General features: G+C 52.8%; 1 protein-coding gene across 1 annotated transcript in view; it reads right to left on the bottom strand.

The window, feature by feature from the left end:
• Window positions 1-16,748, bottom strand: part of ADAMTS2 (ADAM metallopeptidase with thrombospondin type 1 motif 2) — a 335,165-nt gene that overhangs the window by 29,667 nt on the left and 288,750 nt on the right. Inside the window, exons 13-21 of the mRNA XM_075542120.1 lie at window positions 14,650-14,783; window positions 11,832-11,955; window positions 10,911-10,991; window positions 10,165-10,331; window positions 8,874-9,033; window positions 7,665-7,797; window positions 6,342-6,549; window positions 4,562-4,691; window positions 3,532-3,621 (exon numbers count right to left, since the gene is read on the bottom strand). Coding sequence (XP_075398235.1) covers window positions 3,532-3,621; window positions 4,562-4,691; window positions 6,342-6,549; window positions 7,665-7,797; window positions 8,874-9,033; window positions 10,165-10,331; window positions 10,911-10,991; window positions 11,832-11,955; window positions 14,650-14,783 — 1,227 coding nt within the window. The remainder of the gene's footprint in view (window positions 1-3,531; window positions 3,622-4,561; window positions 4,692-6,341; window positions 6,550-7,664; window positions 7,798-8,873; window positions 9,034-10,164; window positions 10,332-10,910; window positions 10,992-11,831; window positions 11,956-14,649; window positions 14,784-16,748) is intronic.

Here is a 16,748-nt window from a genome sequence, read left to right as displayed (position 1 = left end):
GGGTCTGGATAGGGCTAATTATGTCTTCAGGCATTTGTCCCTATTTATGCTATGTCCCAATTAGAAAAACCTAGGTTCTGCTACCATTATTGACAATGTTACTGACAGAATGATGCATCACAGAAATCCTCAGAAGCTCTTGTAAAGTTGTCTTAGACTAAAAAATAGTTCTTGAAGTTCTCCTACATCAGTGATTCTCAACCTTCCGAATGCTGCGACCCTTTATTACAGCTCATCATGTTGTGGTGACCCTCCTCCCCAACCATAAAATTATTTTCATTGCTACTTTATAACTGTAATTTTGCTACTGTTATGGATCGGGTCACCCCTGTGAAAGGGTCATTTGACCCTTGAAAACCGCTGTCCTACATCAACAAGGTGGAGTCCACGTTATTGTCAATGCCTCTTGCTGTTCTTGGAGCAATAGCTCTGGAGAATTAGAAGAAGCTATCTCTGAAGCACGCCAAAAGCCATCTGGTCACATGCTAATCCCCCCATGATTGTTCTGATTCTTATTCATATTGTTAGCTGGTTACCCTAGAGTATTGGATCTGGTAATGTTCCTTGTTACTGGCTTGCTTACTGCTTTTAACTATAGTAGTTAGTATTACACAGCTTGTTAAATGCACCGCATCTCACATTGCCACCACCAACCCTCAGAATAGTCATGCAACAAATTATGCCTTTAAAAGAAATGAACTCTACCAGGGAGAGTGAATTTAATTTAGCCTCTTCTTAGAAATGCCAAGATTTTCCTCTACTGTGGCCTTGTCTGTGACACTTGTCCATAACCACCTCATCCTGAAGATGAGACCTACAGCGGTGGCAAGGTGAGAGGGAAAATTGGCCCAATGCGGCTGAGACTAATGCTTCCCACATGGTGCACCTACAGCACACATGCAATCCCTTGCTGAAGGAAGATGACTCCATGGTGGGGGAACAGCCTGAGTGATGTGTACCTACTAGGGTGGCTTGATCCAAAGGAGGAACTGGTTTCAGTGAACTCCAAAGTCGGAGGCAGCGGCCACCACTAGACAAGCTGACTCAGAGTGCATTTGGATTCACTCACTCGGACTTTGACTCTACTTCTGCTTATTACTTGCATCTGTAAGGATCGAAGCATGCCACAGCCTGGCACTTAAGTTAAGGGGAAGGGATCAGATATATGTTGGCACAGAAAGTTTTAACCAGATGTTTCTGGAAGAATGATTAGTTCGTCATATTCTAGGATACTGACAAATGGAATAGCTAATGTGAAGTAAGATTTTTAAGACAGAGCGTGGGCTGGCAACCCCTTTCTGGTTTAGTCCACGCGCTCACCTTGTGCCTGTGAGCACCTGGCCTTTGTTTCCTCTGCCGTCTAGAATGCCTCACTCCCCTCTGCCACTGCAGACCCCTGTTGTACTTTGAGTGTAACGGTTTCTCCTGACCCATAAATCTCTCTAATCCACAACAAAATTCCTCATTTTCAGCAAGAGCCGAGCGCGACTCTGTTGTTTCTCTTAAAACAGGTTTTTAGTTAGTGACAGTGCATCAATATGGCTTTATCAGCTGTACCATATGGACCAAGATATTAGTAGTCATATACGAAAGCAAGATGTTAATAGCAGGAAAAAGTATGCAAAGGACAGAGGGAGTATATGGAAACTCTGTACTTTCTGCACAGATTTTCTGTCACGTTGCTCTAAAAGTGCTGTAAAAAAAAGAAGACTGCAGTGTGTGGGCCAAGGGGGGAAGAGAAGCAGCCATGATTTTGCCAGACCCGAACACCCAGTTTGACGGATTTTTTATTGAGTTTATTGGTGGGATGCATGACAGGAAGTCTTTCAACCATTAGTAAGAAAAAAAAGGTCATTTTCACAGTCACTTTGGCACACATGAACATTGTCTCATTAAAAAAAATCGGAAAAGCAACAATAATGGAACCTATATAATACGTCATTAAATACATACAAAACACTAATAAAATATCCCTGAAAAACCAAAGTGCATATAGACAGCACAACGCCCAGGACCGGATTGCACCTTCCCTGGGGGATCCCATGAGTCCCTCACATGGCCTGGTCCCCATTGGAAGTTAACAGTCGTGAGGATTAGTATGCAGTTACACACCGAGTATTTACATAACAGTAATTAGTGCCTGGGAGGGGGCAGGGCGGGAGCGAAGGGGTGACCAGGCTGGTGCGGCAAGAGGTCCAGCAGGGATGCCACATTCACTGATGGGAGGCAGCTGGGTGTGGGACACGATGGAACGACGGGGCGTAAGTACTACAGGGTTACACTAGGGGCCCGGGGTGTCACCGCCTAAGGCAGCGCCATTAGAACCTCGAGCTCTGCACAACAGTCAGTGCCGAATGGCCCCGGGGCGCCCCAGCTTCTCTCTAAGGACGGTTTATCGAGAGAGAGGGACCCCATGTCTCCACCTCGTGCAATCAGCAGGACAAGGAAGGTCCTGTGGCTTCGGGTGCGGAAACTTTGTCCTGGAAGGTGGGTCACCTGGCCCATTCCCTAGACCTTGCTGCCTCCCACCAGTGATTCCATCCTGCTCACTTCCAGCCCCACCTCTGACTCTGGACTTGGTCACTATTGTTACCTTTCAACTTTAAGGCATTTTTCTACGTAGTTTTGTTTTTCTAAGCAAAAAAGCAATAAAAATTGAGGTAATTCTGTAGTTGTTCACACCGGTGTGTGAGACATATCCCCAAGAGACAAACCCTCCCTCGCTCTCACGTTGTCGCAGCCCTGCAGGTGGGGTCCTTGTGCGCAGGATGAGGACAGGCCTTTAGGGCTGATGGAGGACAGAGTGGGAGGGGTGGGGTGTCTCCAATGTCCACTGGAGGCTCAGGTCTCCCTGCCTCCTACGTTTGCCCCCCGATCCTTCAGAGGATGGGGGTCAGGACCCAGGGGCTGTGTGCGTGGACACAAAGGCCAGACGACAGCAGGCCACAGTTTCACGAGTCAGAAGGAAACACAGCATTGAGGCAGCAGCAGCAGCAGCAACAGCGGCGGCGCAGGGAAAGCCCCCCCACACCGCCAGAAACTTGGGGCAAGGCCCCCTGGCCGGTCAACGTCCGGCCGCAGCCCCCCAGAGCCCCGCGGGCCTTGCCTGGATGGATGGGCTTTGAGCAGGGGAGAGAGCGGCTTCCCCTTTACTTGCAAACTGCAGAGCTTCGGCCTGGAGGAACGTGGTCCTACAAGGCGGTCACCAGAGCCAAGGGGTAGTGTCACCTCCAGCAAGCACCACAACGGATCTTTGCCCCTTTACCAGCAGCCCAAGTCCCAGCCCCGCCAGAGAGGCTGGTGTCCCTAGGGCGCGCCTCTGCGAGGAGCCGGCCCTGCAGCCAGACGCAAGCTCCGAAGGAGACAGCCGAGCACCGAGGCCCGGAGGAAACAGATTCACCAAGAGAGGACTCAGGACGAGTCAAGGGAGTTTTCCATGGAAAGAGAGGAGAGTGGCCCAAGGCAAGCTCCACAGGGCGCAGGGCATGCACGGGAGGAGGGCAGAGGCAGAGTTATAAACGGGCCGGTTACTTGACGAGGTCTTGGCCATGGGCGCATCGGGATCTGGGCGCGACAGCCACTGAACCACGTAGTTTTTCTTGGAAGGGTTAGAGATGTTTCCTGGGGAGAAGAGAGGAGGGCTGGGGCGCCTGGAGCACAATATGGGGCCTTTCCACGGAGGCTGAGCTGCCCCACTGCTCCCAGGGCCCTGGGAGGGGGCCTCAGGAGAGACCCCAGCTCCCCAGTGTGGCCCCCAGGTCCTTCTGTCCTATGCACCTGTCTCTCACTGCTCCCACATATCTCCCCCTCCCCTCGCTGCTCCACACCCTCTCCTCTTGGTGACTCCAGCTCTAAACCACACCTTGACTGTCCCCTGCTCCCCTCCCACCCCCAATGAGGGACACCTGGGGAGAGCAACAAGGTGCAGACCCAAAAGGACCCTGGACCCAAGCAGATCAGTGTGAATCCTGGATCAGCACACCCCCAGCTGTGGGGGAGAGGCCTGACCCCAGCCCACCAGCTGTGTCTTTCACATCTTGAAAGGCTCTGGGGATAAATGGAGGAGAGGCAGGGCTGGGCAGGCATATTCAATATTCACTCAAATTGGACCTGGTTGTTTGTTGTCTCTCTCTCTCTCTCTCTCTCTCTCTCTCTCTCTCTCTCTCTCTCTCTCTCTCTCTCTCTCTCTCTCTCTCTCTCTCACACACACACACACACACACCCTCAGCTGAGTTCCACTCTCCTGGCAATTTGAAGGTCATCCCAAGAAATTTGAAGGTTATCCTGTCTTGGGACTGACAGCAGATGCCAGGAAGGCAGGACTAAACTGGCAACGTACCATCTCCACTGGTTTCACTGGTCCTGAGACTGTGCATGGAAATTTCATATTTTTTCCAACCAGGAAAAACAAGTTATCAATTTCACCCTCAGTAGGTCCCATCCCTGGCTCAGGGGATGTCTAGATTCTCCTTCCAGTCTGTTCCGCTGAGTGCCCTTGAACCAGCCTGCAGCCACTCCCTGCTCCTTGCTACGGGCCTACTGTGTGCAGCAGAATGCTTACGTGAACAAGGGCCAAGCCTGCAGATCCGAGCCGTCTCTGGCCGCTCCTCGCGGCAGATGCCGAAGTTGTCATCTGAGGTCCGGCAAAGGACTGGTCGCTCCTGGGTACCATTGCCACAGGTCACTGAGCACTGTGAGCGGGGAGAGACAGCCAGTTAGGAGTTCCCCCTGTGAGGGCCCCAGCCTGAAACCGTGCAGACGTGATGAGGGGCAGCTCAAGGGAGGCCTTCTTTGCCTTCTCCCAACTTGGACCAGCAGCTTCAGCCTCGTGGGCTCTTAAAAGGGAGGGCACACCCACATTTCCCCTGCGTTAGCAGGAGTTAGAGAGCAATGCATGTGGCCAGCACAGGGCTCGCCACTTCTAGGATCTTCATCAGGATGAGCCCCAAGACCCAGGAAAACCTGCTGTGTACAGTGACCACTGGGTGAGTTCTGACCAAGCTCAGGATGACTTGCCAGAGACCCTATTTGGGCACGAGACTTTACCTACAGTGCCCTCATTGCCCACTGCCCCTGGTACTTCCTGGTACACACGCGAGAAAGGGCGGGTGCAGAGTCCAGGCATGGCTCACATCTTGGTCCAGCCTTGCCCAAGGATGATCCTCCAGTTCTTGTCACAGGTACGTGAAAAGGGTTAACTCAGCCATTCTGGGTTACTGCCACCCCGAACGTTCCCAAGAAAGACCTGCATGCAGCACTAGCCCGTGGCTGGCTTCTGGCCCGTGGCTGGCTGTGAGTTCCGGAGCACTGTTCTGAGATGTGATTTTGCATGCTTGAGCACATAAGCCACCCTGGACCAGTTTGTCTAGATAGTTTCTACTAACAATGTGATTTACGGGGAATACCTGTTTCCCTCGGTGAATCTGGAGCTGAGGTGATTATTCATGCAGGCGCTGTAGGACTGATGACTTTTAATAAAACCTGAGATCCCTAGATCGGCAGGCAGGCTTGGGTGAACTGGTTGGGACACCTTCTATGTGCTGAGAGAACGAAGCATATCCTTTGAGACGCTCCTGAGAGGAAACACTTGAAAACTCACTCCTGGTTTCCCCTGAACTTTGTTCCCTGTGCTGTATCTACCCTGTATCTCTTTGCTGTCATGAACTGTACCTGGGAGCGCAGTGGAACAAAACGCAGGTACTTCACTGTTAACCAAAACGGCGGAGCCACCAGAGGGCCCTCAGGAGAAAGGCCTAGTGACTTACTCTCGAGAAGCCAACCAACAAAGACCCCGTGGAGCACAGTTCTCTGACACACGCAGGGGCTCCATGAATCAGAATGAACTTGAAGGCAACTAGTCAGTATGACGAATTTTGAGTTCTACCAGTCCTTCTAGTGACTTAGGAGCCAGGGAGTGGGCGTAGGCTCTCCCCCACGTGGCCCCTCCCCTGCAAAAAGAAGTAGGCCTGTGAGCTGGATGTCTGGTAATGTCAACTCGGACTCGGACTTGATGATTGCCCAGACTCTGGCCCCTCCAGCCCCCTCACTCAGTCGTGTTCAGCCTGAAGTTAGGTCTTCCCTTGCTCATCTGTCCTCCAGCGCGGGAGATGGAGATCCTAGACCTCCCTAGCACACTGTGGTCCTAAAAGCCCCATCACACCTTGGCGTCCGTGCTGCCCTCAGTATTCCGAGGAGCATACAGGAATGTCTGCCCTGTGGAAAGAAGCCAGCATCTGCTGAGCCTGAGGCCACATTCCACTGGAATCTCAACAGAGTTCTGACCCCCCCCCACCTCTGGTGCCCTGGTGGGGGTCAGGGGCTAGGAGTCTGGGGTCTCTTACCTGGGACCAGGGCCCAGCCCGCCAGTGGCCAGGGCAGAGCTCACGGTTGCAGGCCCGGCGACCCTCGGGCCGCGCATCATTGCAGTGCTTGGTGTGCACAGAGCGGTTGGTGTTGTCGTGGAGTGGCTGGATGCAGCGCACGGAGCGGGCCTGCATGCCTGTCCGTCCGCAGCTCTGGCTGCACGGCTCCCACTCGCCCGTCACCCATCTGCCAGGGCACAGCAACACGGTCAGCCCCAGAGGCCAGTCTATTCATACACCAGGGCCCAGGGGGAAGTTGGTCTTCTCTCTGGAGGCACACCTTTCCTAGTCCACACAGGTGTGGAGACTGTGCCTCTGAGCAGAGGGGAGGCTAGGACTTCATTGACCCAGGTCCTATAGAGGATGCATGTTCCATCTGGACCGGCCTCGTGCCAGCTGTCCTTAGGACTCACTTTCTTCTGATGTTCCAGGCCCTTCTGGACAGAATGCCCTCAGGCCCCCTCCCCACTCCCCATCTCCTGGAGCTCTACCTGTCCATTTGCTAACCCTCTTCCCCTCTCAAGGAGCCCTGGTGGCATAATGGCCTATTCACTGAGCTGCTACCCGCAGGATCAACAATTCAACCCCACCAGCAGCTCAGAGTAAGAAAGATTTCATAAAAATTTAAAGTCCCAGCAACCAAATTGGACCATTCCCTATAGGGTTGCTATGAATCGAAATGGACTCAAGGATAGTGGGGGGGGGGTTGGCTTGTTTCCCCTTTTCCTCTCAGCCCTGTGCAAGGAACTGAGGCTCAGAAGCACAGTCCTGCCTGCTGAGCACAGGATGCAAGTCTAGACCAGTCACATCGTGAGCAGCTTGAGCAACAACCCAGCACAGGACGGTGAGCAAACCTTACCCATACTCCCCTCTGAGCGGGGCCATCCGTTTTCATTTCTAAGGTTCGCACTGCTGATTTGAGTTAATAAAGCTGAGTTGGGACACTCCTTACAATCATGGTGAATGAGAACCAGAACCCCAACCAAACTCACTGTCGTCAGCTCGATTCGAACTCACAGTAACACTACATACTATTGCATATTATAGGAGCAGACAGTCTCCTCTCTCTCCAGAGAAGCAGCCTTTGGGTTTGAACTGCTGAATCTGTGGTTTGCAGCCCAATGTCTAACACACAGCACCACTAGCCTCTTGTGAGTGAGAAAACTCCCCTTAAATGACTCGAGTGGCTGGCTCCGAGCAGCCCAGGGCTTCTAGCTCCTCCATCTCCCTTCACAGGCGCCCCAAGTAGCCCGACTGGCTCCTCTAATGGGAGCCGGGCTGGTGGGGGAGGTCCGTACTCACACAGGTTGGGAGCACTCTTGTGGGTTGCAGGCGCGGCGGATGGCACTGGGCTTCTCCAAGGCATCGCAGTAGCTGCGGTGCACCATCTTGTGATCCAACCTCCGGCGGCAACCGTACTTGGTGAACTGAGATCCTGAAGTTAGAGTGTGAGCATTTGACTGGGCAGCAGGTCCCCTGAACTGTGCATGGAGGGGCTAGTTTCTTTGCCTGGGAGGCCTGCTGCTGCTTTCCTCCCTGCCCTGAAGATGATGGGAAATTGCGCATTCGTTGGCCCCACGTGCGGCTGACAGCGTGAGGGTGAGCATGGAGAGGACTCCCTTCTTCCCCTTCTATGGCTTCCTGGGCAAGGCAGGAGGCTCTTCTTCTGCTCTCATCTCTCGGTTATTTTTGGCACCTTATCTTAAAATGTATAGGTGCCCTGGGTGGGCCAAGAGTTGTGTGAAATGAACACTGGGGAACAGGGTCACCCCACACCTTTGCCCATAGTGTAGGGCCATGGTTCTCCATCAAGGTGGTTGGCCCTCCAGAGGGCATGCACCAGTCAGTACCTGGGCATTTTTGCTGCCACAGGAGTTGGTTGCACTACTGGCAACTAGTGGGTACAGGTCACAGATGCTGCTAAACATCCTCGATGCACAGGACGTCCCTCACAACGAAGGGCTCTGTCATGCCCCGTGGGGCAGAAGCCGACTACCACCAGCAATCCTAACCACCACTGCCCAAAGCTGACTGACCTCTCCCACCTATTCCCACACCAAATTGGGATTTCAGTGTCTCTGCCTCCCTAGTGCTTGGAGAGAGCCATCAAGTCCCCCCTGCTAAGCTCCACCAACCAGTCCCTTTGCCCATAATATGCCCATCCCACCAAACTGATATGCTCAGTGTCTCCATGCCCTTCTTTTGACCTTGATCATTTGCTCTACCTGCCTACTTGTTATCCCCTCATAGGTCAGGTTGGGCCTTGTCTATACAGGCCAGACATCCTGCACAGGTCCAGAGGCAACTGGTTGGGCCACACGAAGTGGGGCCATCCATTGGCCTGGGAAGCGCCTTGATCCCACAGAATACCACTAGGCTAGTCAATTCCCTGTCCTTGCGTCATGCCACCACCATGCGGCTTCAAGCTCCTTCCTATGAAGGTCCACTGCACCTCTTTTCAGTTACCCTCAGACCCCCTGGCCAAGGACCCCAACGCCAGGGCACACTGACCTCCACCACAGGGCTTGGAGCAGGGTGACCACTTCTTCAGGGCCCACTCATAGTCCATGGAGTCCTCTTCCAGGACATTGTTGTTGTCGACGTTTAGGGAGTCCTCATGGATCATGTATTTGTAGGTCAGTGAGATCCGGTTGTCGCCCTGTGGGATGACCTGAGCCCACCCCCAGATGGTGTAAATGTTGGCCCCCCTCTTTGCCCGGCTTTGGTGACCAGTTTAGAGCCATTGTTGGGAATCATAGCCCCAGGTCCTCCTCCCAAAGGAACTGGCGGTGCCTGCCACAACATGCCTCCACTTTCTGAGCTTCCCAAGGACTGCTCTTGGCGAAGGACAAGCTGTCCTACCACCAGTTTGCTTGGAGGCAAAAGGGAGCGCCACAGCCGGCCTTTCTGTTTCCCTCTCACTCAGGACTCTCCTGGAGGCACCAGCACTGGTCCATTCGCACAGGAGCCTGAGGATACATTTGATGTGGCTTGTGCACTCACAGAGGGCCACTGCCATCGCCCAACAGATATAGGTAGGTCACCAAAAGTATTTGGGGAGGCAGAAGGGACATTGCAGATGAGGTGAGCTGAGGAAGCACACCTGACCTCAAATCTTTCCTTCAGGTGTCTGCTCACATATGGAATTCGGAGGCCTGGTAATGACCAACCCCACTCACAATGACTTTTCTTAGGGCATGAGGTTATTAAAAAAGACTTTAGCTTTATCTGTAGTGCTTTATTATTACTATTATTTTACAAATAAAATATATTACTTAAGCAATGAAAATTCATTTTTTAAAGTGCTTAGACAAACCAACCCCTCCCAAGACCCTACAACCAGAAATACTACCCAAACCCCTTAACTACCATTTCTGAGACTCAGAAATCAGGGTCTAGTTCTGTTTGAGAGGGAAGTCTATTGTGATCTGTGTTAGCTGTCTCCCATCCTGAACGCCACCTGCTCCTCCCTTTGTTTGAAAGCAATAGCAGACATGACTGCATGTGATAAGTAATAACTGTGCATGTCATTCAGATTAGGAGACTGAAAGCCTCAGGGGGCAGCATTTGTTCACCAGGGATTGACGGCAGAGCTCAGACCAGACATTCGGAAGTGGAGGTCTTGGTCCAACGGGTAGACCAGAGGATCACTTGGTCTGAAGGGACAGGAAAGCTTAGTGTCCCTCAGAGTCCCTCCTCCTCCTTTCCCCAGCAGCCAGTTTCACCCCAGCAACCAGTTTTGCCCCAGCCAAGATGGGCCCTTGCCTATGGGGATGGAAACCAGGCATGGGTGTGGACTCACCAGGATGGTGATTGTGCCACGGAGGGGGCCCATGGTCTGCAGCGTCTTCCGTCCATCCTCGTCACGGTACTCCCATTCCACGCCCATGGCAATGAACGACTTGGAAGTGGAATCCACAGCGTTCTCTTCATTTAAAATGAACTTCCCCGTCTCCAAGTTCTTCACGGCTGAGAAAGCAAGCGGCGCCCATCCCCTGGTTATCTAAGGACAGGATCCAGGCCCTTGGTGGGGGAATGGGAGGGGCCGGCCGACCTGATATCCTGGTTTGGAGTCTCAGGGAGGTCTTCTAAGTCTCCAAGATGTCTAAGACCTGACCTTTGTGCTATCAGGGGACAGAATTATCTTCTTTGATCAACAATCTCATTGTTCCCTGTCCACTTAGAGACTGGCTGTGGCTGTGCCAGACTGAGGAATCTCCCCAACACACACTCCCATAATTTTGCCTCAAATAGTTAGGAACGTGTGGGTACACAGAGTCCCCCAAAATGCCCAAGGAGGAGTCTGAGAGGCACATGGCCCTCCACAGTCACTGTTGGAGAGCCCTCTGATTCCAGCCCTTGGTGTCTCCGCTGGGCAATAACCCTAGACAGGTCCAGCATGGGGCACAGTGAAGGAAAGGTGGAGGTGGGGCTGACCCCCGGGCCTTCTGCCCACCTCTAGAAGCGACAGGTCTTGGGCGTACCAAGTTGTCCCGGCATAGAGATGGTGCAATTATCGGTAGAAAGGTCCAGACTTTGGAGACTCACCCAGTTGGTGGCTGGTGGTGTCCACTTCCTGGATCAGCAGGTGCCTGGCTCCTGTTGGTATCTCAAACATCTTGATATAACCTTTGTTTGGCAAATGCGAGAAGAAGAGATAAGGCAAGGAGGTCCCACCTGAAGGGCCCGGGATTTTCAGAGGTTGAAGAAAACCAGGACGGAGTCAGCAGCAAGCTGCTTTGGGGTTTTCTGGGGCTGCAGGCCAGCTGGCAACACTTCCTCCCCCAATGGCTCCGAAGAGCCTCAGAACCACATCCCAGACCTCCCCTGAGCTCCCCAGGATTCCTATGGCTATCTGGGTATCCCACTGTGAGGGCAGCCCTCAGCAAATGATGCAGACTGTCTGAACTTAGCCATCTCCCAAGGGCAGATGTGGGGCTCTCATAGGGCCATGGAGAAGGGCGACTGCAGCACTTGATTTCAAGAGTCCATGGTATGGACTCTGAACCCAAAGCTGGTGGAAGGCCAAATGGTGCAGCTGGCTGCTGCCACCTCAGCCAGAGCATCAAGCGTCAAGGGAGAGGCCAATTTCAGGGAAGGCTCACAAGAGGGCTGTTTTCCCAGAAACTCCTTCTGCAGCGAACTCAATTTCACCAAGCCCATCTTGTGGCCCAGAGGGGACACATGTACTGATATGGGGGTTTTACTGATTAGCTCAGGGGATTCTTGCAGACATCTAGCTGGGGGGCAGGACCAGAGACAGGGAGCAAGGGACAGACATCTAAGGTCGAACCTTTGCACCTTATAACCCAGCGCTCTGCCCTATACCTGTGACCTGGAGGCTGATTCTCATGGTCCATGACTGAGGATTCTCCCTCCACACACCCTTCTAAATCTTTGCCTGGAGCAGTTAGGGACCTGCAGTCTCAAGGAGGCCACGGCTGCGCAGAGCTGAAGGAGGGGGCTCACCATGCTTCTTGGGTGAACGGGTGAACGTCCCCTTGACCACTTTGCAGTGGCTGTTGTCTCCTCCGCACACGCCACACTTGTCCTCCTGCTTACTGGAGCCAATCACGCCATCACAACCCACCTTCTGCAGGAGGGAGGAGACAACAGCGCTGTGGCTCCACCCTTACTCTGGTCCTAGCCTGTCAGGACCCGAGGATCCCACCGGGTCTTCTGGCACCCTGTTCCCTCTTGAGACCCCCTGGCGTGCTACCTTCTCGGGAGTTCCAGAGGAGGTGCCAGGAGGCTGGTGGGGAGAGCACGACAGAAGCCTGTGACCGCAGGCACCTTCCCTGGCAGTGCTCAGTCCGCGCTCCGGGATGGTGTAGCCACCAGAGGGCTCTGTGCAGCCTGAGCAGGGTCCCATCCTGAATTCGCCAGGCTCCGCTCAGCAGGCTGCTTGTGAGCTTTCTGCCCTTACTGCCCCAACTCAAAGACCAGGCCCATCCCTGACACTGCCCCAGAGCTCAGCCTTCAAAGTAGGGAAAGGAAGAGGAGGAGGTGAAGCGGCAAGCGGGGGGAGGGGGGGGCAGAGATGGAGGAGAAAGAAGAGGATGATGGGGAATCTTTGTCTTTGTCAACTGGTACCCTCTGTACTCCTCTGAAAGCCAGGAAGGCTGCCTCTGTGGGAAACAGAGAGCCGGTAGAGAGTGTATACGGATGACTCCGTTATTCTCATATATTAAGGAGCCTGGAAGGCTGGGTTTCTGGGATGGCAGGAGGCCTTTACCCTGGCGAGTTGGAGATGAGTCCCACTCACATTCTTATAGTTAATATTGTTTCCCAGTATATCCTCCCATCATAGTGCTACCTTAAGGTTACGTCTTCCAAGTACATGGCTGATCGCTATCTAGCCTGCCGGCTTTAACTATAGGAGCTGATGTTTGAGATTGCTCTCTAGGCTCTGAAGATAGCACTCCCCCTTCCCTGCCCCGGCCACTGGTGTCAGGCTACTCATACTCCTTCTATGTACTTAGCGAACTTTAGGGTTAGGGGACAGCCCACTTTGTTATGTATGTATGTGTTACTCGTAGGGGGGCTCCCACACCCCTAGAGTGCACATGAGCCTTGGTTGGAAATATGTTCTCTCTCTCTCTGCACGGACCTGGCTCCTGAAATCATGGCAGTCCTGGAGATGAGAACTTGTATGCTTTTTCTTGTCTGATGTCTCTTTGATTTTTACCCCTCAATTACACAACCGCCCCTTGGGTCCACTATTGTGGGGGCTGGTACCCCACATGCCTCCACTCTGATTTCTCAACAAGAAGAGGGCTTAGTGATCAGGCTTGCGCCAGCTAAGTCTGCCAGTCTGCCTGCAGAGAAAACTGGAGAAAGGAGACACAGCAGTGGCTGGGCAGCAGGGCATGCGCACTGGGCACACAGGGCAGCGAAGGGGAGGCATGCTTCTCGATTCTGAGCTGACTCGGTGGCAGCCAGATCGGTCAACTCATATTTTGGAGTGCCTAACTGTTTCATGAGCTCTTCATAAAAGGGGCCGGAGACAGTTTGTAACCAAAGACATACTAAGTGGAAATTCAACAGATTGCGAAATCAAGGAGAACGCTATCTGGACGGAAACAATTGGGCAACATAAGAAGTCTGGAAACAGTTGCTCTACGGAAGGTTGGGTCTGCGCGTCACATGTTTGGGATTATAGTAACGGCTGTCATCTGAACATCACCATGCTCTCACAGCATTTCATTCTATTTTTCCCGGTACTGCTGCCTGTCCTTTGCTGCCCCGACACTAGTTTGTAGTAACTTGGTCTCCTTGCTCTGAACCAGCTATGCGCTCTGGCCATCACCCCAGAGACCTGGACACCCATTGCCATGGTATTTGGTGGGAGAGCTTCTTCAGTGTTGAGAGCACCCGAGTAGAGGGCACCTGAGAGCACCTGAGTAGAGGGAAGCTGAGAGCACCTCCTGTAGAGCACCCGAGTAGAGGGAAGCCCAGCAGCGACCCCTCGGCTGCCCGCATCTGCCGCCCACACTTCCAGCTTCCATATCAAAAGCCCCAAACCAAAATCACTGCCGTTGAGTCAATTCTGACTCATAGCGACCCTCTAGGACAGGGTAGACCTGGTCCTGTGTGAGTTTCCAAGCCTGGAACTCTTCACAGGAGCAGAAAGCTTTGGAAGTGCCCGGCCATTTCCAAGTGCTGATCCTGCAATGAACAGCCCACCCTCTAAGCACCACTCCATCGGGGCTCCTGCTAAGGGCCTGCAGAGTTCAGCCGGGCTCCTCCAGAGCCCTCGGAAGACACTGCCATTCCTCAGCAGGCTCAGACTGGTCAGCTTTCAGTGGAAGCCACCAGTTTCCACTACGTGCATGCTAGGAGAGGTTTCCAGTTGTTTCAAGGGGAGTCTGCCAGGGGCAAGCAGGTCCTCAAGATGCTACTGTGTCCTGAGGTTATCCCACAGTTGTTTCTTGTGGCTACCTACAGTAGAAGCCAAGGACATAATAATTAAGGACAACCCAGCAAGGTGTTTCTACTGAGGGCCAAGCAATGCACTCGTCTGGGCCTTCTTTGCATGAGCACCTCAATCCTCAAGCACACAGTCTAGGGCCCAGCAGAGTACAGGGTTGGGTAGTGTAGAGCCCAGCCCCACCCAACCCCCAGAGACTCCTAAGCACATGGGAGTTGCAGGGCTCTCAGGGTGAAGAAGGAGTTACCCCACATTTGCTGAGAGTCCAACCTGTGCCAGGTGCTGCTCTACCACCTCCGTGAGTCTTCCCAGTGCTGAGCCTGGATCCAGAGACAGCGCCTCACAGGCTGCACTCACCTTGCAGTCCCCACGCACGCAGAGGCTAAAGGCGTCCTTGTAGGAGCAACGGGTCCCGTCATGCACCATGCGCTTCATGGACACCACCTCCCCAGTCTCCTTGGACTCGCAGTGTAGGTGGCAGCGCTCCTTGGCTGGGGAGAAACAGCAGGTGTGGGCAGGAGCCTGGCTGTGCCAGCCCCAGGGGCTTTCCATGGCTGCCTGAGAGAAGCAACAGCGGTGACCCCCTGGGGCTACTTATGATTCACCTGCCCCTCCCAGGGCTGCCCTGTGCCCCAAGGTTGGGAGAGAAGCAGAAAGGGGGCAGCTGACTCCACGCTCGGGTGTTTGTTCTGTGACCTTGGTGGTACTGGGTGGGAAAGAGGTCTCCCTAAACGGAAGTCCCTGGGGGTTCAAACAGTTGCTGACTGAAAGACTGGTAATGCCAACCCACCCTGAGGTACCCCCAAGAGAGGTGTGATGATCAGTCATCGAAAACCCGATGGAGCATTCATAAGAGGAGAAGAAGATCCACACAGAGACAGGAGGCATGAAGGTCATGTGAAGGTGGAGGCGGAGATTGGAGTGATGTTGCCACAAGCCAAGGAAAGCCTGGGGAACCCAGCACCTGGAAGAATCAGGAAAGACCCTCTGCTAGAGTGTTTGGAAAGACCAAGCCTGGCTAGGGGATTGTTTTGGATTTCCAGCCTCCAGGAAAAAGAGAACACATTTCTGTCATTTTGGTAATGTGTTGTGGCATCCCTGGGTAACGACAAAGAGGGCCTCACTGCCAGCTGTGCCCAGCCCCCACCTCCTTCACTGGTGTGGAGGCAGGGCTGATGATGCTCACTACTGCTTCTTGAAGAGCGGGGGCGGGGGGGGGCACGGGGAATGGAAACATACCTCCTCAGCCTCCTCCGATACCCCAAATCCCTGGGAGGAACCAAAGCTATCATTTCATCATGAATGAAGGGAAAACTCAAAAATGCAAACCCATTCTGTTGAGTCAATTTCAACTCATAAGGAACCTAAAAGAACAGAGTAGGACCATAGAGTTTCTGAGACTAATCTTTGGGGAAGCGAGGCCCGAGTGGTGGGGAAGGAGACTCCAAATGGATAACAAGCATCAGCATATGAATTCACTGATGTAATCACACTGAAGGGGTGGGGAACAGAACGAACCAGAGTCATCTTGGAAGATTATCTTACTGAAGGCTTTTGGGCAAAAGACACAAAGAACTCTGCATAATCTGCGGCCTAGTTCATAAAAGAAGTCCTCATGGAAAGATGGGTTCAGGATCGTGAAACCACGCCATGTGTCTACTGGAACTGAACAAGTAAACACTTGCATTGTAGCTCCCGAGAGTCAGATTTCTTACCACTGGAAATAGAGGCTACAAAAAAGACAATGAGTGGGTTGAAATGAATCCTGTGGTGTTGCATGGGAATCAGAGGATCACTGTAAACGTGTAACTTTGCATATGTGTGCTGAGAGAGAAAGTCACAGAGATGGTGTGCGTGCATGGGCTTGTATACATATAAGCTGTTAGGGGCTTAATTGCCACTCTCCCCCATACTCTCAACTGTGTCTTGAAGTCCTGGCCCATAGACCTACAAACAGGTCCAGTTTGGGACTGGAAGTTTTCTATTAATTAAACCATACTCAGTAGAGGGGGTTCTAAACTTAATCACTTCTGAGTTACAGCAAGAGCAGATTAGACGCAGGCACACACATACACACAGAGAGAGATGCCATGTGACATGAGAATCATCTATAAGACAAGGAAACAAGGAATACCCAGAGCTATGACAAAGGAAGGCAATGACACGACTAAGACCCTGGTTTGGACCTCTACCCTCTTATACTGTAGCATAAGGAGTCCCAGTGGCCTCGTGAGTTACTGGTTGGACTGCTAACCAGAAGATCAGCAGTTAGAAACCACCATCCACTCCTTAGAAGAAGGAGGAGGTTTTCTACTCCCATACAGACTTACGGTTTCAGAAACTCTGAGGCAAAGTTCCACCCTGCCCTATATGGTTGCTATGTGTCTGAATTGATTTAATGACAGTGAACTTGATTTTGTTTTTGGAAGTGTGAGAAAACACATTTCTGTTCAAGT

The sequence above is a fragment of the Tenrec ecaudatus genome, chromosome 2, assembly GCF_050624435.1.
Source record: "Tenrec ecaudatus isolate mTenEca1 chromosome 2, mTenEca1.hap1, whole genome shotgun sequence".
NCBI lineage: Eukaryota > Metazoa > Chordata > Mammalia > Afrosoricida > Tenrecidae > Tenrec > Tenrec ecaudatus.
Note: the sequence above shows the minus strand (reverse complement) of the source record. Positions and strands in the feature narration are given on the sequence as shown.